General features: G+C 40.9%; 1 protein-coding gene across 1 annotated transcript; it reads right to left on the reverse strand.

Moving 5' to 3' along the window:
* Nucleotides 1-6,033: 6,033 nt before the first annotated feature.
* Nucleotides 6,034-23,467, reverse strand: SLC30A4 (solute carrier family 30 member 4). The gene is made up of 7 exons (XM_064668864.1): nt 22,843-23,467; nt 17,913-18,059; nt 12,470-12,623; nt 11,490-11,721; nt 11,090-11,195; nt 9,044-9,178; nt 6,034-8,398 (listed from the first exon to the last, which is right to left on the reverse strand). The coding sequence occupies exons 1-7, from the start codon at nt 23,231-23,233 to the stop codon at nt 8,244-8,246; spliced, it is 1,320 nt and encodes a 439-aa protein (XP_064524934.1). The 5' UTR covers nt 23,234-23,467; the 3' UTR covers nt 6,034-8,243.
* Nucleotides 23,468-24,003: the final 536 nt, after the last annotated feature.

Below are 24,003 nucleotides of genomic sequence, written 5' to 3' on the forward strand. Positions count from 1 at the left end.
GGACCAGAGCTCTGTAGCAAACTCGTCAGCATTGCCTGAGGGAACACACATTGAATCATGCAGTCACAAGGCAGAGCCGCCTGCATCCCACTTCATGGTTACAGCTGTTCTCTAGAACTCTTTGGTTTTCAAGCCATTTTCTATCATTTTACTCATCTGTATGGTACTTGGCATGACACCAATCTGTTCTGGTACACGAGAGGTGCACTGGTAGGGACTGTGGGCTTGAGGGCCTTGTGCAGGGAACTGTGTTTCATCTCCAGAAAGTACTGCTTTGGTGAAAGTACTGCTTATCTCCCAGCTAGATTGTTAGACAGGTTGTTAACAGCACAATGTTTGTGTAAAGCTCTTTCTCTTCCTATTTCAGTATTGTACAGTATGTGAATTTTTAATTGCAAAGTGCTGTATTAGCTGAGTTAATCAGAAAGCCACACAAGTTTGAAAAACTTCTTACATGAAAATAAATGTGTTTAAGCTTTCAACCTTAGCAAAACTTTCACATTCTTGATTTCCTCTTGTGTGTCACTTCTTTAATTGAATTAAATATATTTCCAGTAGGCAGGTAACTAATAAACACCATTCTTTACTTGATGCTGCTGCTGCTGCACAAATAAGGAAGTAAATGCAGAAAATCCCGATTAATTGTAATCCCTGGTAGTAACAGAAGTGTCTTATCAGTTTGACAAAGAAAAGCAAAGTCATCTACTGGTAATAAATCATTGATCACTACAATAAAACAAAGGGAAAGGTGTTTTCCTATTAAAGCTGTTAAGAACATTTCATTTAATGATGCAGCTCTCCTTTCTGCTGCAATTTCCTTTATAATTCAGTGAAGCCTGAATATAATTTTTTAATGACTGTTAGCATTATTAAATAAGATGTTTACATTGTGCTGCCATTACTGTGTTTATTTGTCCTCTTGTGAAAGGCTTTGAATGAAACATGCGACAGTCAGAAAAATGAATTTGTTTCAGAACTGCAGCATCCACCTTGCTCCCAAAAACAGAAATCCACAGCACAATCCTAGTCACAATGACTTGCACTTCTGGTCTTTGCCTCATTGCCAAACTCTTAGCCATAATTTCAGCGTTACAATAGCATGCTATACAAAGTAAATTTAAAAAAAAAACATTATTTTGAAGTTATGAGAATGTTTTTATACTGATTTCAGGGAGGCATGGAGATAATATGGTAAAAGTTGTAGTGGTTGTGTATCTGTACACAAGTATGTGTTTTTTGAAAATTCTCTTCTTAAGAAAAATAAAAGCATTTAAGAATTGGGCATGTCTCTGCTCAAGCTCCTTTATGTGTGCTACCTCAAAGAAGAAGCTTTTGCACAATGCAAAGCAGGGTGTTAAAAGTAAGTTTGTGTTTGAGGACACACTGTCAAGTGTATCACTTCTCCATAGGTGTCAAGGGAAGAGGTGTAAACCCTCAGTGGTAAAAAAAAGTCACCACCGAAGTCATAGATGGATCCACTCAATAAAGAGCTGAAGTGTTTGACCTTCCTATCTGTCTTTAGGAACCCTCACAGCTGTCTGGTTGGCAGTGCCACAGGTGTGATGTGCATTCCTCAATAAGAAACACTACAGCACAGAGGTGTTATTGTAGCTACAGATGAGCATTTGTTGAAGCAATGTGTAATCAGTTTTGAGAAGCAAAAGCTAAGAGAGCTTCTTTACCTACTGGACTTTTTTCTTCTTCACTAAACAAATAAAAGTATGGCCACCCAGCAAAGAAGGGGAGATGGGGGCAATGCTCAATCTTTTTTATTTTTTGTCCTTAGCATCAGGACATGATCAGCACATTAGCATGGTGTAGGCTAGACCAGTAAAACATACCTTATTTAAGAGAAAATTCTAGTTGAACTGCACAACAGATCAGTTAATGCTACAGCCTATAAAGGAGATTGGTATTGGCTTCATTTCTGACCCCCACAATTTGGTGCAGAAACAGTAGTGTGCTCCACAGTTGGTTGCATGGTAACATAATGGAGTCCAATGTTTTCCAGTTGCTATCTGCAGTACCCACATGATCTGGCTTTATCTGTTTTCTTCCCTCCTTCCTCTTTTGTACGCAAACACATCTTGTACCATCAACAAAGCATGAACTCCTAAAAAAAAAAAAAAGAAAAAAAATCCAAGCAAACAACCCTGCAATATGAATACCCTACTTTGCCATAAAACATGCTGGGCCTATTAGCAGGATTTAATTCTGTTGTTACTCCTACTCTGTGGGCTGCTTCTTTCTAGCTCTGACAGCTACAATTAGGGACAACCTCTTCCCTTGATCCTCCCTCCAGAGCAGCCTCAAATGTAGTAAGTCTGAGTGTGGAAGAAGATCATTCTGAATGTGGAAGGACATTACTGCTTTACAAAGGCAGTTAATGGACCTAATGTAATGCACAGATATCCACGAGTGAGTGTATCTAAAACATACCCTCATTTACAGTTTACTGCCCTTGGACCTTTAGCTTTTGATAAGCAGAGAGTCACTTTCCTTTGAATTTTCTATTATATGACTTGAACTTCGCTCTGTGGCAGGTCGAGGCAGCCAGGCTACCTGAGAACCCTCTTCATTTGTTCCATCTAGGTTCTATTTAAAGCAAGTATCTAAGTAGAAAGAAACCAGTGTGCAACTGGTTGGGCAATTTCTATTTCCAGTTTAAGGTGTGTGTCTTCTGCAAAAGCTTAGAAAACACAGAATTGCTTAATAGCTTGAAGAAATGAAAGAAGACTTTACTGGAAGGAAGTTGTGCTTCTGAGTTCATCAGCCTCTGTCATTTCTATTTTCTCTCTCTGAAACTTGTTCAACTAGATCAAAAGACAACATTGTATTAGCAATTGCAGCATGTAAACACAACAATATTCCATATTTACAATTGTACCTGCCTATTTTAAAACAAAATTTTTTCCCTCAATGTATATTTTTGATGGAAAATGTCATCCAATTCTTTAAAAAAAGGCACAGTCAAGGATGTTTCAGATGGAAGTATGTGTTTTCCTGGAAATATGAATTCAGCACCCCAAAGAAGCAATACTTATTTTCATAGAAACAAAGGGCTTGCATGATAACTTATGTTGTTTACATTAATTAATATAATTTGTTCTACTTGCATTTCAGATACCTGTCACCACAACTAATTTCCCCTTATACAATGTTTTTGTTACATATTTGGAAATAGAGGGAAGCATTTGAGCGTGTATTCTATGATGTTTACCTGTATATGCCTTCAAGAAGTATCTAAACTCCCTCCCAATAACTGATTAGACAATCTAGGTTTGTGCTTTTCCTTATTGCATCCATGATAAAGTTAAATCCCCTCTGTTATCCTTAGGAAAAAGGAAAAAAATACGGCTTTTTTTTTTTTTTTTACTTACTAAGAAGACATTTCTAAAATATGTGACAAAATACATTCCCTTCCCATAAAAGTTCTCCCCAGCACACAACTCTATTTACCAACGTTGGGACCAGGGCGCCATCGTCTGGTAAATTCGGGAACGGCCTGGAAGTTGCCAGGTGAGGGGAGAGTCCTTGTCCGTTCAGGTATGTCAGACTTATTCTCGCTGTGGGCTTGCAAAAAGCAAGAAATCCGTAAAAAATCAACGATAATTGTGTGCTGGGTTCAAATATGGAGCATCATCCTACCTAAGAAACTTGTTTGTTAACAGCGTTTTTCTCAAAAACTCTCTTTGAATTTTAAAAGGCCATTTAGACTTAAGTAAGTGGTTTTATAAGTTAAACATTCATTTAGGGATTTATTAGATAATTTCTTTGTGCGGGAAAAAGAAATAGGAAGATTGCAGGGACTTGAGTGCCTTAATGCACCTGTGACAAAGGCTAATTTTTGGTCTGCTTGCCATCTGGATGCTTTTATTTATTCATCAGCTGAACTAGAGATCCCTGGATGTATTAGTACTTAGTCTACTGCAAAACATACTCATTAACTAGTATCATGTACCCTCATATGGGCTAGTCACAGTCCTGGAAAAACAACTTTTCACTGTGTATAATATAAGGAAATCACAAAGCAGTCATCTCAAGGATAAAATTATGCTTTTTCTTATGAAGTGGCTTTTTTCCTACATAAATTGGTGCCATTCACAGCTGTAATAAAAGCAGTTATTTTGTCCTGTGTGTTTAGCACTGGTTGCTTTCAAACTGTGATACTGAGAGGGGAAAAAAAAGCAGAACACAGTGGAGAAAAGGAAAATAGAGATGAAAAAGTACTGGTTTGGACATCACCATTTTACAATTGTACACACAGAAGGCAGGTACGTGTGTGCTGTAAGAGCAGATTGCTGTAGCAGCTGGAGAGCAGCAAATGGGAAAGATCCATATTTATTCCAGTCGCTTCCAAAGTTGTGTCAGGTATTTCACAGAACAAAGGAGCATGTTTGGTCCTTCCTAGGGCATTCAGCTGTGGAAAATGGTATGAGGAGAGTTGGAACAGAAGGGGATTTGCCAGCTCCAGAGCACAGAGACTCTCAGTGCCAAGCACGATTTGTTATGGAGGGGAGGAAGAGGTGAAGGTAGAAAGGGGATTAAGGGTGGGGAAGATGGAGGACTTCTTTTTTATTTTTTTTTTCTGGTAGAAAGGGAATGTAGAGGCTTCCAGATTAGATCTTTCCTGTGAATTAACTAGTTGTTGGCTAGAAGGGTTTTTTTAATCTATTGATTAAAGAGGGAATGAACTTAGGGCAAGGACAAGCCTGTACTTGAATAGCAGAGGCCTTGCAAGCTCTTGGGGTGTGTTTCACACCTGGGGCTGTGTGAGAAGCTCCTGGTGACCGTGTAAGCAGCAGGTGCACAGGGGGAGAGCTGGACATTATTAGTGAAACTGTGGAGAGGGAAGAACACTGCAAGAAAACAAAGGGAGGGAAGCTGAGAGCGGGGGCACAAAGCAAATTACCCAACAACCTTTCTTCATTTATTATATTCTTGTAGTATCTGTAGAGAGAAATAACACTTAATAGCCCTGCTCTGTGCAACATCAGCACAGTGTCCTCATGAGATTCTGCCAAAATACCTGAACAAAAGACTTGCCACTCATCAGTTGATGGGTGTCTTTTGGGTTTTTTGGTTTTATGTCAGAAAATCACTTTTAAATGCCAGCCTAGTGCTTTTCTTAGTCATTCTCCCAGTTGGGAGTGATTCTGCAAGAAATAGCAGATATGTACAGTAGTAAAATAATTGAAGACCAGATTGAGGTATGACATTTTAAATGGTAATTCTGCTGGTGTAGAAAGAAATGCTGCTGTATTGAAAAGACTAAATGTCAACACAATTAAAAAAAAAAAAAAAAACAACAACAACAAAAAAAAATTAACCAGCACTAAGCAAGGAAAACATTCAGAAACAAAATAGGTTTCTGTTAATTTTCTTCTTAGGATAAGGACACTTCAGAATAGAAGAGTGGGATGTGAGGGTTTGCAGTCTACTCCATATGAAAATGCTGTATTGACTCATGTGAGTAGGTTGTCATCAAAACTCTATGTGTGCTTCAAAAAAGGATGGGTGACAATCACAGATTCAGGAAGGAAAAACCTTCTCCCAGTATAGACTTTCAGAGGTGGCAGAATTTTCACTGGATTTCATCTGTTCAGTCAGCAAGAGCATTGCAGCACAGCTCTGGAAAGCAGGGATACTAGTTGTGGAAAGTCTATCTTCCAAGTCTTTTGGTTCGAGAGAAGTCCTGCCAAGTATACGCCTTTTCATTTCAAGCAGAGGATTTGGTAGAAAGAAAACAGCATAGCAGAGTGTAAATTATCTTAGCCATGTGAAATAATCTAGATGTGCTGGACACCTCCTTGGGAAGACTAAGCTGATACTTAGAATGATCTTGCAGTATCTATAAAAAGTTACTGCTTTAACAAGATTTAAACTGTCCTGACTAAAGAGAGACTTAATTAATTCCATATACAGCATCTCCACACTGAGTTGAGTGTTCAGATGTTTCAAAAAACAGCTGCTATAAGAATCAAAGATTGCTGCAAGAATTCAAAGATGACAAGAGAGAGAAATACAAATAAATATTTTATAAGACAATGCGAAGTTTAATAATTGATTTCATAAAACCCACAACAAAGCAACACACTTCTGCTTTTTTCTTCAATTAAACAAATGTGTAGTAAATTATTAAAAAACTGCAAATACAATACATGTCTACTGTACTTCAACACCTAATTACATCAACTGTAAACCCCAATTTAATTAAAACCCATTTGAGTATTAGTATGTGCAAAATACCTGTTGTTTGTGGTTTGGGTTTTTTTTCCCAGTAAGTTTGTAAGGATGGGATGCACATTTTTCATGAACTGTGATATGGCTTAATTAATGACAGTGTTTGTATTGCAGCATTACCTTCCTGAGCACAGGGCTGCTCTGCCTCTGAGCTGCCTGAGCTCCCATGCTGGACTCAAGTATTCCCATTTCTTGCCAGAACAGATACAAACACAATCCAGTGTCACATGCACTTTGTCCAAACTCACAATGTGCTGCCACTTTTAACCAATAAAAATTCAGCATGTGACCCCTACCTCCAAAAAGGGAAGAAAAGAAGCCAAGATTGTTACCACCAATTGCAGGTACAAATCAGCCTGATGAATATGTGAAACTCTAGAAACAGAAAACAGCTTAAGTATTCACAGCTGAGTATCACAATATCCATAACTGGGCGGAAATTTTCCTTTCTGATCCACAACAGAGAACTACTTTCGATGTCAGTGGAAGTTCTGCATAAAGGTCAAAGTCCAGAATAAACAAAAAAAATATTTGAAGCCAAGTTCTTTCCATCTTCTAAACTGGTCGTGTTCTTGCCACCCTTAACTTTTTCAATGCCAAGGACTTCACAAGCAGGCATAAATCTGAGCTTGCAGGTGTAGGACAGGTTAGTGTCAAGATTTATATCTTGTGTACATTCAAAGTACAGGGGTTCCACAATGAGGCCAAACAATTCAGCTTTGGGGACTCTGAGGTGTCCAGATGAATGAACAGTCCTTTCAGCTGCCTCAGCTCTATAAATACAAAAAGGCCTTTCTGCCCCTGTAGGTTGTTATGACATTGTTGTCCAACACCATCAGGTTACTGAGCTTGCTTGGATTTTGCTTTATTCATGAGCTTAGTAGTGGGAACTGCTATTGCAGTGGCATTCCTGTCAGGATACTGCCACGCTGTGCTCAAAGCAAAGGTGGAAAGGTCAGAGACCCGTGACTGATGGAATAGTGCACCTCTAAAACTCCTGCTCCCCACTCTCCTGTTGGATGCACATCTCTGGCATGTCTGCAGATTGCACTGGAGAGCATCTGCACATCAAGCATCATTTCTAACATTTGACTTTTCTTTTAAAACAGAACAATCATGGAAAAATGATCAATTACAGGACATTTATTAATTACAATTAGAGTGCATGCTAAGCAACTGGCCTTTTAATGTGAATCAAATGATGGGTTTAGACATTCAAGACTATTTATAAGAAAGTCATCTTACAAGTCAAAACTTTGTAAAATAAATAACCTGTTTCTAATGTATAAACCCTATTCTAAAATACATTAAGATAACTGATCACTTAAAACACTTTGGGTCCCGTGTTGGGTCTCTAGTTAAATACCACAAGTCTGGGCAAAGATCTTCCTGTCTGGATCTCTGAATGCCCAGATTAAAGCTAACTTTCTGGTGTGGGTACAGTAAATTCTGTATTTTGCAGTGTCTCCAAAGGGACAGTTTCCACAAGAATTCAACTAGCACTGTATGCATTCCAGTTTAAGATACTGTATGAAAATCACTATTGAAAAAATACTGAATAATGAATTTGGGGATCATGACATATTGTGCAACCCTGGCAGGGTCAGCATTAAGAGACTTTTGACTGAAATACTGAATATTTGATGCTCCATTTGGAGTGCAGGTACTTTGTGGTACATAATGATTAAAGGACAATATTGGACTGTAATTTGTGAGGTATCTGCAGAGCCACGTTGCAGTTTGTAAACAATAACCTGAAAACAGTTGCGTCTCAAAATTATAATAAATTGAATAAATCAGTACAAGGGAGAGAGTAAAACACACGTTCTGTAGGGCAACCACTGCACTTTCTGCAGCACCAGTTCTCCCTGCTGCATGTCCCATGGTACAAAGCCACATATTCATGGTCACTATTTGAGAATTTTCATTCTGCATTTATTGCTCTCAGTCTTTTGACTACAAGGTAAAGAATAAGGCAGCAGTTCCCAAAACATATGAAATTAGGCACTGGAACTCTGACAACTTGCACAGGTTTTGCTGATTTCCTGTTTGTAACTCTGGAGCTGGACAGAGCACTTGTACATTCCAAAGGTGTTCAGCAGCAGGTGTCGGGCCTTGGACTGAACGTCCTCCCATTTAGATGAACTACCAGGAACTGGAAAATTAAGAAAATTATAATAAATTCAAACTCAGACAATCCATCTGTTCTCAAATGTATCACAGTGTTACCAACTACAATAATCTTTGTTCATGCTCATTTATTAGTTTAATGTTGTTCTGTGGTCACTATTATTGTTGTTCTGTGGTCTCTCTATTATTTTACACTTTTAGGTCTATATTCTCCAACTAGATTCAACTCTTGGTAAAACCATATGTGTTAGACACCATCCCCCCAAAAACCTGAGCTTTCTCACTAAGAATTAATATTCATGGTATAGTTAGATGTGTAAATCAGCATATGTTTTGGCAAAACATTTGTTTTTCACGTGTCAGATTGTTCCACGTTAGAACTTCCCCTTTTCTTTCCCTAGGCAAGAGAGAGAACTTCTGAGGAAAAACTGTGTGTTGCTTTTTTACCCCTACCCAGAGAATCTGTACTGGATGTTTTTGTATGAATGTATTTTATTTGCACAATTTTCATTTACACCATGTCTTTCTGGGCAAAGAGGTTTTATTCCTCACTGTACAAAACCCCAGAATAATATTTCTTGGTTCGACTTAGATAACAATATGAAGAGGAAGTGGTGGGGGTTTTCCTACACTTACATTTAATTTAGAATTATGCTATACAGCAGCTTACCCAGTTGCAAGTGGACTATGGCAGTTGTTTTTCCTGCAGTGAGAGACCAAACATTTAAATCTTCTATAGAATAAACATCTTCAATTTTCATCAAGTCTTCCTTGATGCGGTCCACGTTTAAATGCCTCGGAACTCCTGTGATTACAAATAAGAGGTAAAATAAATTCTGTCTTCTGGAAACTCTCAATGGCCTTTCATGACAGTACTCAATGCCAAAAAAAAAATAGAATTTATGCTGTTGGAATTGATAAGTAACTTCCATGTTATTAGCAAAAAATAATATGGAAATTGGCCCGTATGGACACAGCAGTTGAACAGGAATTGCAGTGCTGCCTCAAATGTAATTTGTCCTGCCCAGAATCTGCTCTCTGGCAACAGCCAGCATTAGATCCCTTGGAATGATGTACTTTTGTAGACAACTTTACTGCAGCTTCTAACCCCCAGTAACTGCTTCAACCAGACTCTAAGGTCAGAATACAGGAAAAAAACACCAGGGCCTGTCTCCTGAAACTTCTCTTCAAGTAACTGGTATGATGTTTACATGCTCACAGTAATCCATCTGCAGCATTAACTCACAGGATTTCATCTTACAGGGTGTCACCTCTGCAAATCACTGACTGCTCTGATCAAGTCCTTTTGGTATTTTCAGCACCTCTATAGCTTCCCACCACCACCCTTGATCTGTATTATTTGTACAGCTTCCTTTTTCCCAGGAAACACGGACTTAAATCCTCATATCTACATCACACTCTTGACAAACTTCCATTCTGCTTTATAAATCTTAATGAAAAGCTAGAATCTCATTGCTTGTGTTAGAAAGCTATTTAATGTTTTAATTTAGCACTCCTGGTCTAATGATGAAACTTAAGTTGAAATTAATACCAAAAGGACCAATTTCATGGATCTTGAAGTAGTTTCCAATATAAATGCAAGTCCATTCTCTGGAGATCCTGAATTTGAGTTGGAAAAATTCCCTGCCATGCATAAAGCCCATGTATCATCACTTTTAATAACATCATTAATAGGGGATTTTTATGACAGCTGGGATACCTATGCAAACAGCAACAACTCACAACATCTGGAATCTGATACATCATTAGTCTTATCTGTTTTCTGCAGCCAAACCTGAGCTATTGCCTTGGAGCTAATTAAGGATTGTTGAGCAAATTTCATTGGTTTTGCCTTCTCAGTGAACTTCCATTTTGTTGCCTCTTTTTTTTTTTAATCCTAAGTGACAGCAAATGCACTTGAATGAAGATTCTGAGTTTTCTGATTTAACCTCGTAACATAATAAAAGTAAAGTCAGTAATAATTCACTTGAGACAGCTAGGAAGGTGCAGCTAAAACCTAGCATTTTTCTCCCAGCCCTAATATCTTCACTTTCATAAAGTAAGAGCACTAGATCAAGCAGTAAGAGTTGGCAGGTAAGCTACGATCAAGCAAAGAATGTTGCTGGCATCTTTCCCTCTACATGAGATAAGATTCTTTAGCCTATGTTCAGGTTTTTCTTCCCTATTTTATTTCTTCTTTTACACCACTCTTTACTTGTAGCTTCTCCTATGGTAACAGCAGAAGCACACAAGTAACACAAAGGCACTTGTGGAAAAGGGGAAGACAGGACAGAGGTGAACCACTTGTCCAGCCATTTGGTCTAAGCTTGCTTCCTCCTTTTACACTCATCCACATCCACTTCAACTTCACAAGTAACTGAAGTGAAAGTGTAGAACTGAATCTGAGCAAAGGTTCACTTGGTTCAGCTGAGAGCCACTGCAGACACACAAGAAAGTTGTATGTGTTTCACTTCCCCACCTCCTGATGGCAAAGTGGGAGCACAGGTAGGACTTGTGTCATTCTGGCAGAGGACAAACACACCCGAACACTGCAGCAATTTAGATGAGCTGTGAAGAACCAACAGACTAAGCAGCAGCAAGACAAACAGATCTCCAGGCACAATCCACTTAGAAATGGTGATTGTGATGTCAAAAAAGTGCCAGTGCTCTCTGGTATTTGGCATGTAAAGTACTGCAGACTGTGCACAGATCTTACCTTCCAGAATAATAACTCCTGTGTCACAGAGAATTCGAACTGTTGTGAAAACCACCAGTATGGAAAATACATATGTACATATAGGATCAGCAATCTTGTATTCTGGCTGCAAGGGAAAATCCACAGTGTTAAAGGATGTATGAAAATAAGCTCACTTACAAAAATGTGACTCAGAAAATGCAGTTAGTTCTAGTTTCAATTTCTATGAATTTTTTTTGTTTGAATAGTTATAAAATATGTAGTAGAGATAGTTTCGCTTATTTTGCATGAATGTATGAAGCTTATAATAAAATATCACAGCTATTTTTCATACTTATAACAACAGGCCCCTTTTTAATTTAATCACTGGAGTTTAAGTGAAAAGAATTCCACGCTGCCTCAAAGAGCAGCCATTCCTTACCTTAAAGCGTATGATGTAGGCAGCCACGAGCACTCCAATACTTTGTACCAGGTCCCCCAGGGCATGTACAAATGCTGCTCTCACAGCAAGGCTGCTGTGTCCATGGCCACTGCCATGGCCATGGCCACTGCCGTGGGCCGTGCTCGGAGAGCTCGACTGAGGTACATGAGAGTGAGGGTGGGAGTGCGAGTGAGAGTGAAGGTGGCCAGACTGATTCAGCAAAAAACCCATTCTGAAAGGGAAAGAAGAAAAGCACTCCAAGAAACAGGCTTTTAGAGTTGGGTGTGTGGGTAGGTTTTCACAGAACCACAGAATATGCCCAGTTGGAAGGGACCCACAAGCATTGTCAAGTCCAACTCTGAGCCCTGCACAGGACCATCCCCAAGAATCACACCCTGTGCCTGAGAGCATTGTCCAAACACATCTTGAGCTCTGGCAGCCTTGGTGCTGTGACCATTGTCCTGGGGAGCCTGTTCCAACCACCCTCTGGTTAAAGAACCTTTTTTCTAATGTCCAACCTAAACCTCCCCTGACACAACTTCAGGCCATTCCCTCAGGTCCTGTCACTGGTCCCCACAGAGCAGAGATCAGTGCCTGCCCCTGCTCTTCCCCTCACAAGGAAGTTGTAACTGCAATGAGATCTCCCCTCAGTCTCCTCTTCTCCAGGCTGAACAGACCAAGTGTCCTCAGCTGCCCCTCACTCAGCTTCCCCTCAAAGCCCTTCACCATCTTGATTGCCCTCTTTTGGATGCTCTCTAATAGCCTAATATTTTGTTGCTTTTTTCCCTTTCAGTTTAAATGAAATAATTGAAAAAGTAATACTCAGCATAATTTCTTGTCTTATTTACGAAATTTAAGAGGTCCAGCAAAATTATATCCCATGGAAAAGTTACATGGCAAAAGTTACAGGCCATGACTGAATTAGCAGCTTATTCAGAAATACATTTATGAGTGTTAAGGGAGAGAAGGGGAGATCTTACATTAAGTTAACTGCAACACCGACGGCCGCTGTGATCAGCATGATATCACCATTTATTTCATAGTCCATATGGATAGTTCTTTGAACAGCCTCATACAAGAGGAATGCCATAAGGATATAGACCAGCAATACACTAATGATGGCTGACAGTACTTCTGCAAAAAGAAAGGAAACAACATTATAAAAATATATTTTTATAATATAAAAAACATATTTTATCATATTTCTATTTCCAAATTAGAACACGGACAGAGCCTTAATCGTTTTAACGATTTTATGAGTATTATAAAAACGACTATAAACTAATATGTTTAGCAATAAATAACACTTGTAAAGTAGGATTAACAAATGGAGTTTGTTCTCATCAACTCCTTCATGCTTCCCTACCACCAGTATATCCCTCAAATTATGTCTTCTCTGAAAACTTCTGCAGAGGTGATGACCCTGACTTCCTCAGACAAGCCAGAACATTTGCCTGAGAAGCTGCAGGCAAAGGCCATGCCCAGGGGAGAGGAGGACAGGTGATCTCAAACATCACCAACACACCTACAAATAAGAGAAGGCCTGATTTCAAGTGTCCACAGTATTAAGCTGGATTTAGAAATGACTTTTATATATCCTTTTGTATTTAGGATGGAGAAGAAATTATAAAAAGATAAAGAAACTGAACAGTACAAACTCGTCAGACATGACAGTCCTAAGCTTCTACACATACACATTACCTACTGCAGATTTCAGCTACAAAGGATTGCTGAATGTTAGTATCTCTATTGGTGTGATATGCTGTTTTAACATTATCTAATATTTACCAAATATTCATATTTCACAAAAGTAAGAGCATTATGACCAATATTTTGGTGTAGGAATTTTATCTGATCAGCAGGGACTTTCAAAAGGAAATATATAAAGATAAAATTAGAAAGTTAATAAAAACTCCTAATTATTTGACTGCACTGCACCTTCCACTGCCATTGACATCTGTGAAAAGTGGTGAGAGCTCTCTACAAGGTTCCTCCTGTTCAGATGTGAGGTAAACAGGTCTGAATATTCTACAGGTCAGGACCTTTTGTGCTGTTTGCCTCAGTCATGAAATTGGGCTGGTAACAGCATACATAAACCTGAAGAGGATGAGTCTACACTACAGTTTTAAGGTCTTACTACAAAGAATACAGGTATTCCTAAATGGGTCACTAGATTCATTTTATCATAAACATACTTTTACCCTCTAGCTTAAAATTATTACCCTGCTGCAACTGAAGTTTAAAAAAGAAAAAAAAAATAGGCAAGATAGCTGAGAGAGAAAACACTGGCCCAGTTAACAACTGTCTCAGTTATAAGCAAGTTAATATAGGGCTTTGCAAAAAGCACTGGGAAGACCTTAATGCTCACTCCATTGTACTGCATGCAAATCTGCAGCCATGCCTGAGTAATCTGTAATCATTATGTGTAATGCTCATTACTGTCACTTGCCAGATGGATCACTGGGACCTCAGCCTTCCTGTGTGAACTCAAAGATCAGAGTTAGAATTAATTTACTTGAAATTTTAATGGTTGTTCTTCCCCTTAGGTCCACACATGTTGCCCTGATTTATTCCCCAGTAAGGGCAAAATTCTGCTCTTGGCTATAGCACAGCTCTGAGAATACTCATCTGAGAATTGCCTCACTTCTCCCTCCACTTTGAATCTGTCAGCATGTAGATTTTGTAACCAACTTTGGTTACTGCAGAAAATGTCACTTCTAACACAGAAGTGTTTTACTTTTATTTATTGAATATGACATAAAAAGACCCATGCAGCTATATCAGCATTTTAATATCACCAAAATCACTTGATCCTTACACTGAATTATGGGAGGAGAAACTCACCCCAATGCATTCAGCTGCTGGGTGGTGTGTCAGTGCCTGGACAAGTACCAGCACTACCAGGCAGTAACAAGGCTCTGAAAGGCAACTGTCTCAGATGATTTCAGAGCAACCTGAAAATCCTGGAAATATCTGTGTAAGTGGCAGCCTTCTTTACAAAGTCGGCAGATTACTCAGGGCAACAGCCTTAAAAACACACAATACATTGCTTAGAAGGTTTTCCAGAATGCTTTTTAAAAAACTTTTGAAGCCATGGTACATTACCATTTACCAGAGAAATAACATATAGTGCTTCTACAATCTAAACCCATGTTTTCTGCATGAAAGTCAGTGTTTTCCTTGCAGGGTCTTCCACAGTCACTGTCGTGTCAGCACTGTACATTTGTGCTGAGATCTTTCACTTCTTGTGAAATGAACTGTGCACTGGCTCAGTGGACTGGCTGATTCTGTCATTACTAACATTGTCTCTGCAGCAATGGAAAAGTGCCAGGTTCCATATCTATGCTTAAATCTGCTCGGTGTCTTGCTGAAAGGGAGGTATCTACACTTGGTGGTGAAACAGAACTACTTTTGCCTTCAAGAATACAATCCTTTTTAGACGTGACTGCAATTTCCATTACTTTGTCTTCACTTTTCTAACCCATTCCTGAATCTGTCAGCCTCATTTTCACCAGAGAATGGAATAAAACTGAAGATGGAGCATACATAATGTGCATCCAGAGAGAATTCAAATAAATGAAAACTAGTACTAACTTCCCTCTGGAATCTGACTAGACAAGTAATAGGTCTGTTGTCTTTACCAAGCAATGTTTATGGGAATAAGTTTGAAAATTCATCATTTTACAAGCAAAAATGATAATGAACACCAGAAACATTGTTCATTAGAATGTTCTCATGCCTACTGTACGTATGGATTATCTTAAACTTAATGTAAAGCAGGTCAGTGATGAGACAGTTCTTGCATACATTCCCAGCTTTAAACAAATGCTCCACATCTTTTTCTGTGACAGATGCCCAATCTGTACCCTATTTTTAACATTCTGTCATGTTTTAACATCTCTCACATGGAATTTAAGCTATTGTTGAAATGATGTTATTTGCTGACAAGCTTCTTACATTTAGGTTATTTGGGAAAATGTGTTACAGCAAGGATATACCCTAGGAACTGCTTTGTTCCACTGCCAGCATTCACTGATGTGTGAAACTGGGCCCTCAGGCCATGGCATTCAGACTGGGTGCCTAAACCAGGCATATAAATTTCACAAATGGGATTTTTAAAAAACTCTGTGTAGCAATTTTGAACCATCCCATCTTCTGTACTTTGGAGGTCCCTGGTAGAGCTTTCACCTGCTTCCTCTTCCTTACTACAGCCACAGAAACTCTCCCCCCAGCCCCAGGCCCTAGTCCTCCTCCAGACAGAGCGGCACTGCTGCAGTGCAGCACAATGGCTGAGGTAGGAAGGAACCCCTGGGAACTGTGCAGTCCTGCTCAGAACAGGGAAACTCCAGCAGGTTGCTCAGGGCTCCTTCCACTAGGGTTTTGTGTTTTTCCAATTGTGGACACTCCACAACCTGTTCTAGTCTTTGACCACCTACTGGCACTGGGCAGCAGAAAAGGAGTAATTGTTGCAGAACTGAGAGGCTGCAGAAAAGGAGTAATTGTTGCAGAACTGAGAGGCTGCTCCCTGTAGCTTCTCCCAGGGACAAGATGGTAGGCAATACAAACTAATTTTATTGGCTACATCGAGCCCATGGATCACCAGTGGATCAGTCTGGCCAGTATTTTTCCTGGCAGTAAAATGACAAGAAAAAGAGATATAGAAAATGAGATGGCAGGAATCCTCAGGGATTTGTGCTTGCAAATTAACTGAAAAGTCAGTGAAAATTTACAGAACTGAAAAAGATATTAATGGTTAAGTAAGTTTCTTTTATTTTTCCCAAGATAAACTGTTTTAAGCTAGGCCATGGCATTTTTAATTTATGTGCTATTTGGTTTTAGAAAAGTTACAAAGACATATAAACTACTCAAATGATTTTGAAATAGGGTTAAAGTATGTATAAATGCTAGCAAACATCCTTCTGGAGAGTATGAGCAAATGCCAGGGGCCTACCTGCAAGGTCAGGTTTCAGTATTAGGGGAGCTCCTATGGCAAAATTAAAACTTCATGAAAGAAAAGTTTGTAATGGGAAATGCTGGCATTGCTAATGCTTTCTTGCTAAAGCCCCAAAGAGCTTTGCTAGTGTACAGAGTTATGCATTCATGCATTAGTGACTAACTGATGACAAATGACGAGGAGTGATGGAGTTGTTGAATTCTACTGCTGTTCTAGCAGCCAAAATAAGAATTGCAAATAATAACTACATAAGACTGAAATTCCTTGAAAAATGTATTTTATAGAATGTATAGGGCACAGGTAGAAAATGTGACACTAGAAATTATCTATTTCATGAAAAATAAAGCTTTGAAGATTTTGATTAAATGTCTACAAGACCTGCAGCTGTATATTGTGAATTATTATATCCAATTCACAACCACATGAAAACACCCTTACATTTCCAAATCATTACATTTCCAAACATGAAGTAATGAATCCTGAAAATACGCTTCCAAGGTTTAGTTCATAATTCTGTTTATATTTCTTTTTACAGACACGTAAACCAGGCAGAGGTTAAATAACTTGCTGTATTGCAAACCACAGGACATTTTGACCTCAGCTTTGTGTGGTTTGGGGAATGCAAGAGGAATGATGTATGCGACTTCGGGCAGGGCACAGCTCTCTAATAATATGTTCTACATAACTTTTTAGTTCTGGATTAAAATGTCATTTTTCACATTGAATAAGACCTTTTTCCAGTGTCACAATTCTGCTGAAGTCAACGAGACTTCATAAATCCTGGGCACTGGCAATAATCTATTGTGAACAACAACAGACTGATGTGCACAGCTCCTGCACCAACAAGCTCCTCAGTGTGTCACAGGAGCAGTAACAGTGGTACAGCAGTGAGTATAAAGAATGTATCCCTCTTTTGCTCAGCAGCCTCAGTTCCAAAGCACAAAGGTGCACAGGGGCCTGAGCTGATGCAACAGCCCATTAACTATGGACAGGCTGTGAAACACAGCTCTGCAGCCACCCTTGTTCTCGCTCAGAACAGTTTCCCTCCTCTGAACCCTTTTTAAACATTTTAGGCCATGGTTAATTTGCAGGAAGTCACAATGTGATCATGTATCCAATTCCCCAACCTTCCTCTTTAAGATGAAGATGAATCAAGCATTCAGAATTGAACTCTGATTCTGCCAAGTCCTAGTTCCACAGAGATGAACAGACTCATCCTGCTCCCAGTGAATGAAACTCTGCCGTCAAACTCTGAGCCACGGGGGTTTTTTTATCTATTCCCTTGTGGCAATACTACCTATGTACTATATCCACAACGGCCAGTGAAAGGGCACTAAGAGTCAGGGTGTTAAAGCAACTCTTAGGTTTGCTGCTACTTTCTTTCTAGTTACTTATTCTTCTAGAATTTGCTGATCTTTACAGTTGTTGCTTAAAATACTCTTTAATAGCAAAATCTGATATCTACATACCTAAGCGATGAAATCCAAAAGTGAACCTCTTTGTTGGAGATTTTGCAGACAGCCAGAGAGCAAGCAGGGTCAAAATAATACCACTAAGGTCAGTTAACATGTGAAGTGCATCTGTCATAATTGCTAGACTGTTAGCAACATAGCCACCTGAAAACAAAATTGGAAAAGTCAGGACACAAGACATTTTTAATTATTCTAGATAATATCCTCTTGGCACAGCTGACAGTTGTTTATTTTCAGAACAGTGCATTAAGTGCAGGAGAGCCCGTCTTATAATCACTAAATGGGGGGGGAGTTGCTATTACAAGCAAAATGCCATGCTGTAATTTAAAGCTACCATAGTTAAAAGTGCAGTCAAGTGTGCTTTCTATTAAGAGTAACATAAAAAGGATTCACTCCTGTTATTCTCACACAGACTACTTGCATAATAACCTGTGCAAGATGAGGCCCAAAATAGTTTTCTATCTTTCCTCTATATATTACTGCACATGTGTTTAATCAACTGATCCTTTCATTAAACTACCTCTGTTAAACATTGTGATATTTCAGAACAGGGATAGAAGTCCAAAGACTCAATAAAAAGGAAATTTACCCTGCCCCCTTTCTATTTTTGTTAAAATACCTTTTAACCTTCATTATTCCCTGTCCTGGCAGGATTGTGTGAGTTCTGCCAATATCTATTGCAAGCAATGACTTTCAATTGCACAGCATTCTTCTCTGTTATTTATTACCATAATTTTTTCTCGTAATTATGAGCTGTATTGAGACAAATAACCCAAGATCAAAGGTTAATATCTTTGTTCCAATTCAATTGCTAATGCCACTATTGGATGGTGAGAGATTTGAACAATGCACCTCTCTCTCAAGTAAGTATCCCTTATCCAAAGGGGAATCAAGGACGGACTGTGTTGTCTTCCATATGCTTCAAGGTAAGCCCATTTTCTCAGAAAAGATCACATCTTCAGTGTCAGCTCAGCTATGATTTGGTTTCCCTTTTTACCTTGAGATTGTCATTCAGCCTGTAAATTTGTACTGAGTGAAGCATGCAGCTGGTGTGCCATTTGTGTGCCATTTGGCAGGCTTGAAGCTCCAACTAACATTTCAAATAAAGCAATTTTATATACAATTAAAATTGTCTTAGTGAAGAGGCTGACCACAAGGAAATGGCAAAGAGGAATTCACAACTTTGTCTTTAAGATCAGTCATAAAACCTGTGTGTGTGTGGCTGTGGGTGTTTGTATGTGCACACCTGCAGCCAGAGCTACTCTCTCCTCCCCAGCCAAACACGCACAGCATGGTTGCTGCTGTAGTGTTGCTGTACTGTGATAACTACAAATACACTACATTTCAACCAGTTCCCATCCTAAGTCAAATTCTTCTTCTGAATTTCTCCAAAAGGCCATCGCAGCTCAAGAACAATGAGGTTTTAAGATTTAACAATTCAGCGGCTTTTTGAGTAAAATGAGTTACGGCTTTCCTTTCTGAATTAGTTTGTGTTCTCACATAATTTAAAAAAAATACTTAGAAAAGTGCAACTCAGCCTCTTTTATAGTCAACAGAAAAGAAAAAACAATTTATTTCTGAAGACATTCAGTTCAGCAGTTTACACGTATCATTATTTACAGTATGTATGTTAATTCTTAAGTATTAATTTTGAGAATCACTTCAGTCCAAGGTGAGTCAATTCTATTTCAGCCAGCCTCTCACCTTTAAAGCTTTTCAAAATAAAATGGTAAAGAAGGAATTCAGGTACTGAAGCTGACCATAATGCAATGTGTGGATTAAGAAAACATTACTGACATTTACTGAATTCTGAAATCAAAGGTTCTCTGTTCCCAAAAGTTCATTGCTTGGTTAAAGGTACTGCCTAGGGGCTATTTAAACACAATTGGCAACTTAGAAAAAAAGACATGTATAACCTTTACAAATAGACAGCTTGATGGTTCACCACTGTTTTCAGTGACCTGTGAAGGACAGCAGTTCTTCTCATGGACAATCAATTAGAAATCCTCAAACATAGCTGAAAACATCAAAACCCTGTCAGAAAAGCTAACTAGGTTTTGTGGTATGATTTTCTTTTCTTGATGCAAAATGGTTTCCACAAAGCATAAGTTTTTACCTGACTGTTCATCAAATTAAACAACAAACACTGAGATAGGCTGGAGTAATGAGCTTGGCTACCCTTTGAAAAAAATATGTCAATCAAGATTTCACAAAAAAAGCTGCTGAAATAAGATTTCCTTCATCTTGACATTAGTAACAGACAGCAGAAAGATTTTTACTGAACGAATTAATTGTCTGAGAGGGTCTTCTGTCTTTTTCTCAGAAACTCAAATCTGTCAAAGGTCACAGAAAGAAGTCAGTTAAAACATCCTATATGATCAAACAGAGTTTCCCAAATACCTGAGCTTTAGATCAATTCATAAAGTTCCAAAATTTGAAACCAACCAGACAGAACACATCATAGGGCTGGAGTGAAAGAAATTAAACAAGTAGGGCACTGACCCAGGACTTGAGGGCTCTTTCTTTAGTTACTCTTCTGCTGCTGATTACTTGCCCTATTGACAAGTCATTCAGGTCGAGATCCACGAAAGTACAGAGATACCCAAGCCCTCTATTTATTCTCTGTGGAAGATGGATGCCTGAATATTTTATGGGTCTGGCCTCAGTGCTCTCTGATTCTGTGCCCAAAGAGCGAAAGCACCTGAGGAGGACAAGTCTTCACTACAGCACTAATGCTTTGTACAGACAAATCCACCACCCTGACTGTATGGGAGATGTGACAGTGATGAGAGACTATTATTACTCTTAATATCTATTTTTTTCAGAGCTCTCCCTGCACTAGCTATGGAGAGGTCTACAAGTGTGAATTAGATCCAAAGCCCCAAACACACACTCAGTGAGTTCAGCATCAACATGCCAACAGCACAGACATATTATTCAGCAAGAGGCCCTTCAGAGGAACTAAGTTCGGTGTACACCAAAACTCTGGTATTGGTATAAATAAAACCAAATAACATCATTCTCAGGTTAAAGGGTGTCTACATCTAAGATACAACACTGTTACTTATCAAATTAACCTGAGTTCATGCTGAACCAAAACCTCAGCCAGAGAAAAACCATGGAGCCAGGGGGCAAGTGCAGGCATTCGGCCAAATCCCCACAACAGGGTTGGCACGAAGCGCCTTATCCATGATAAGCTGATGTGGCAGTGTTATTAATGACTAACCACACACTGAGATATGCTGAAGGACAAAACCATTTTTTTTCCATTAACCCACATTCCTGAAATAAGGCCCCAAATAAAACTGGTGCAGACACAGTATTCTGGTCTCTCTCTGAAAAACAGAACATTTCTCCTAAGGATTTTTTTTCCTACATCTGTAGGAAAAATGGCCTTATTTATCCCCTATTTTGCTTCCTAGCCATCTCATACAAGTTTGTCTTAAAAACATAATTCAGAGCTGTCCTAGGACAAGCATCCAAGAGCATGAGTTCACTTCACATGAGCAAACAACTGACCAAAACTGCATAGCTGTGGAGGAGGAGGGTGTAGGTCCCATATTACTATACCTGAGGCATCTCTGTTTTTCACTTTCAGAAAGTTTTTATGATTACATTTCTTTTTTTTTACTTTTTGTGAATTATGGCAAATAATTCATCTGATAAGCTCTGATTTAGACTTGAATGTTGAAATTAAAGCAATTTAAAAGCAATTAATTGCTACAGAGACCTGGCTCAACATACATATCAATGTACTGGCACTGCATAATGGTCCCCATGATTCCAAATCAGGGGACAGTGCATGGGAACACTTAAACATTCTTCAGGAGGCTGAGTCCCACCGAGCAGATGCACTGAATGGCATGGATGTACCCAAAAGACAGATAGTAACAAGACATATGTACTGGTAAATGAACAGAGATTAAAAGATAAATATTAAACTTTGTAAAAATTATTAGATAATGGCAAAGGGATAACATTTAACAGATAATCTATGCATCCCAGGGGCTTTCACATTTAATTTTATTCCAAGCCCATGCTGCAAGCCTGCAACAAGCCTGCTGGATAAAGCAGTTGTTGGGTACAGATTGCTGTATAAGTCACAGGTTTTCCTCCACCTGCACAGCACCTGGTTGTGAGCCTTTGGGAGGGAACAATAAAAGCTGAGCTTGAGCACAAGATTCATTCTTCTGACCAACAACAATCAGGTATTTATACAGGAACTCATTTTCAGGTAAAAACCCACCATACTTCTGCAAGTACTAACAAAAAAACCCCACAAATAATTTAATCCAACTACTTGGTACCTCTTATATTTTGCAATGCGAAGTATTAAAATATCTATTACTTTAATTGACTGTGTATGATTTATGTCTGGATGGAGCACATGCTAGTCCAGAGCACAGGAGGACATCAAGAGGTTGTCCAGAGAGTGGCTTCTTCACTGGATTGCTATTGATAGCACGGGACACATCTTTTCAGTTCTAAGTGACTGTGTATTGCTGAATATGGTGTATTTCCCTCTTCTCATATTGCAGACACAGCGAGATTTTATGGAAGTAACTGAACAATACTGAGAAAGAAATTGTTCATTCTGCTTCTCCTTTGTTAAAAACACCTTACAAACTTATAGGAGAAACTTACAAGGAGAAATAAAAAGCCATTAAACGTACAAAAGAATACATATTTTATGCATATTTAACATATCTGATGACAGATTCGGGCAAGGGAAGTTGCAAATTTTTTCATTGAAAATCCACGTTGGACTTCATTCTCTCTCACTACTCTGAACGTGCTGCTAATGTTTCTGATTTCTCTAAAGGACTGATGGTTTCTCTCAGTAAATACTTCAAGCCAAGGCCGGAGCAGCGTTAACAGGCTGTGAGGCACCGCGCCCAAGGGATGGCACAAAGGGCCCCCGACTCACCTATGAGCTCCCCAGTCATGAAGAGGAGGTAGAGGATGGCAGCGAGCGCCAGCCGCTTCTTCACCTTCCTCTGCTTGGAGCGCTCCCGCCGGCTGCTGCAGCCGCTGCAGGGGTCCGGCCGGCCGGCCCGGGCGCTGCGCAGGGCGATGTCCCGCTCCAGCAGGGACTCGTCGTCGGACGGCAGCCCCGGCGGCGCCCCGTTCACCGGCGTCTCCGGGGCCGCCTCCGAGCCGTCGTCCGCCACCACCACGCGCAGCTTGTTAAACCTGGGGAAGTCCTCATCCCCCACCTCGTCCGAGAAGTCAAAGGCACTGGAGTCGTTCAGGAACAGCGGGTCCTCGCCCCTCCGCAGCAGGGACTTGATGCTCGCCCAGAGCCCGGCCCCGGCCATCGCGGCGGTGCCCGGGGGGCCCTCGCCGTGCGCGGCCGACCCGCCGCGGGCGGCTCCGCTGGCGCAGCTGTGCCCTGGCAGGCGGCGCCCGACCCTCCTCGTCCCGTCAGGACATGTCCCCTACATCGCCCCGCGGGGCCCTGCGCAGGCCGCCCGGAACGCGGCGCGGGGCTCCGGCACGCCCGGCGCACTCCGGCACCCCCGGTCCGCACCGCCGCCCCCGCGCCGGGCACGGCGGGCGCTGTCACCGCCGGGCCGCGCAGCGCCCAGCCCCGGTCACGGCGCGGCCGGGCAGGCGGCGCCGGGCGCAGGGCCGCCTCCTCCCTGCCGGCGCAGGGGGAGCGCCGCCGCTGCCGCCATGCGCGTCACATCCCCCCGCGGGCGGGCACCGCGATCCCGCACCGCGATCGGGGGCCGCCCCGCGGGACCCGCGTCCCCTGCGCGCCCGCGGACCCGCCGGCACCGCGCCTGCGCCGCCCGCAGCGGGGGGGCCGCGGGTTCGAGTCCCGCCGAGCGCGGGGCGCAGGGGCCGCACGGCGGGGATCGGGGCGCGGCGGGGATCGGGGCGCGACGGGGATCGGGGCGCGGCGGGGATCGGGGCGCGACGGGGATCGGGGCGCGGAGGGGATCGGGGCGCGGCGGGGATCGGGGCACGGCGGGGATCGGGGCACGGCGGGGCCCGCCTGTCCCTCGCGGTACCTGGCGGGCTGTTCCCGTCCCTGCCCGCGTTTGTGCTCGGTGGGTAAATGCCGTGCGAGGTACAGACTGAC

Source organism: Pseudopipra pipra, chromosome 12 (assembly GCF_036250125.1).
Source record: "Pseudopipra pipra isolate bDixPip1 chromosome 12, bDixPip1.hap1, whole genome shotgun sequence".
NCBI classification, from domain to species: Eukaryota; Metazoa; Chordata; class Aves; order Passeriformes; family Pipridae; genus Pseudopipra; species Pseudopipra pipra.

Coding starts and splice junctions, on each gene's coding strand:
- SLC30A4 (XM_064668864.1), bottom strand. CDS start 23,233: ATGGCCGGGGCCGGGCTCTGGGCGAGCATCAAGTCCCTGCTGCGGAGG. Junction 12,624..17,912: donor TTTTGGATTTCATCGCTTAG/GTATGTAGATAT, acceptor TTCTTTTTGCAG/AAGTACTGTCAGCCATCATT. Junction 9,179..11,089: donor AGGAGTTATTATTCTGGAAG/GTAAGATCTGTG, acceptor TTGTAATCACAG/GAGTTCCGAGGCATTTAAAC.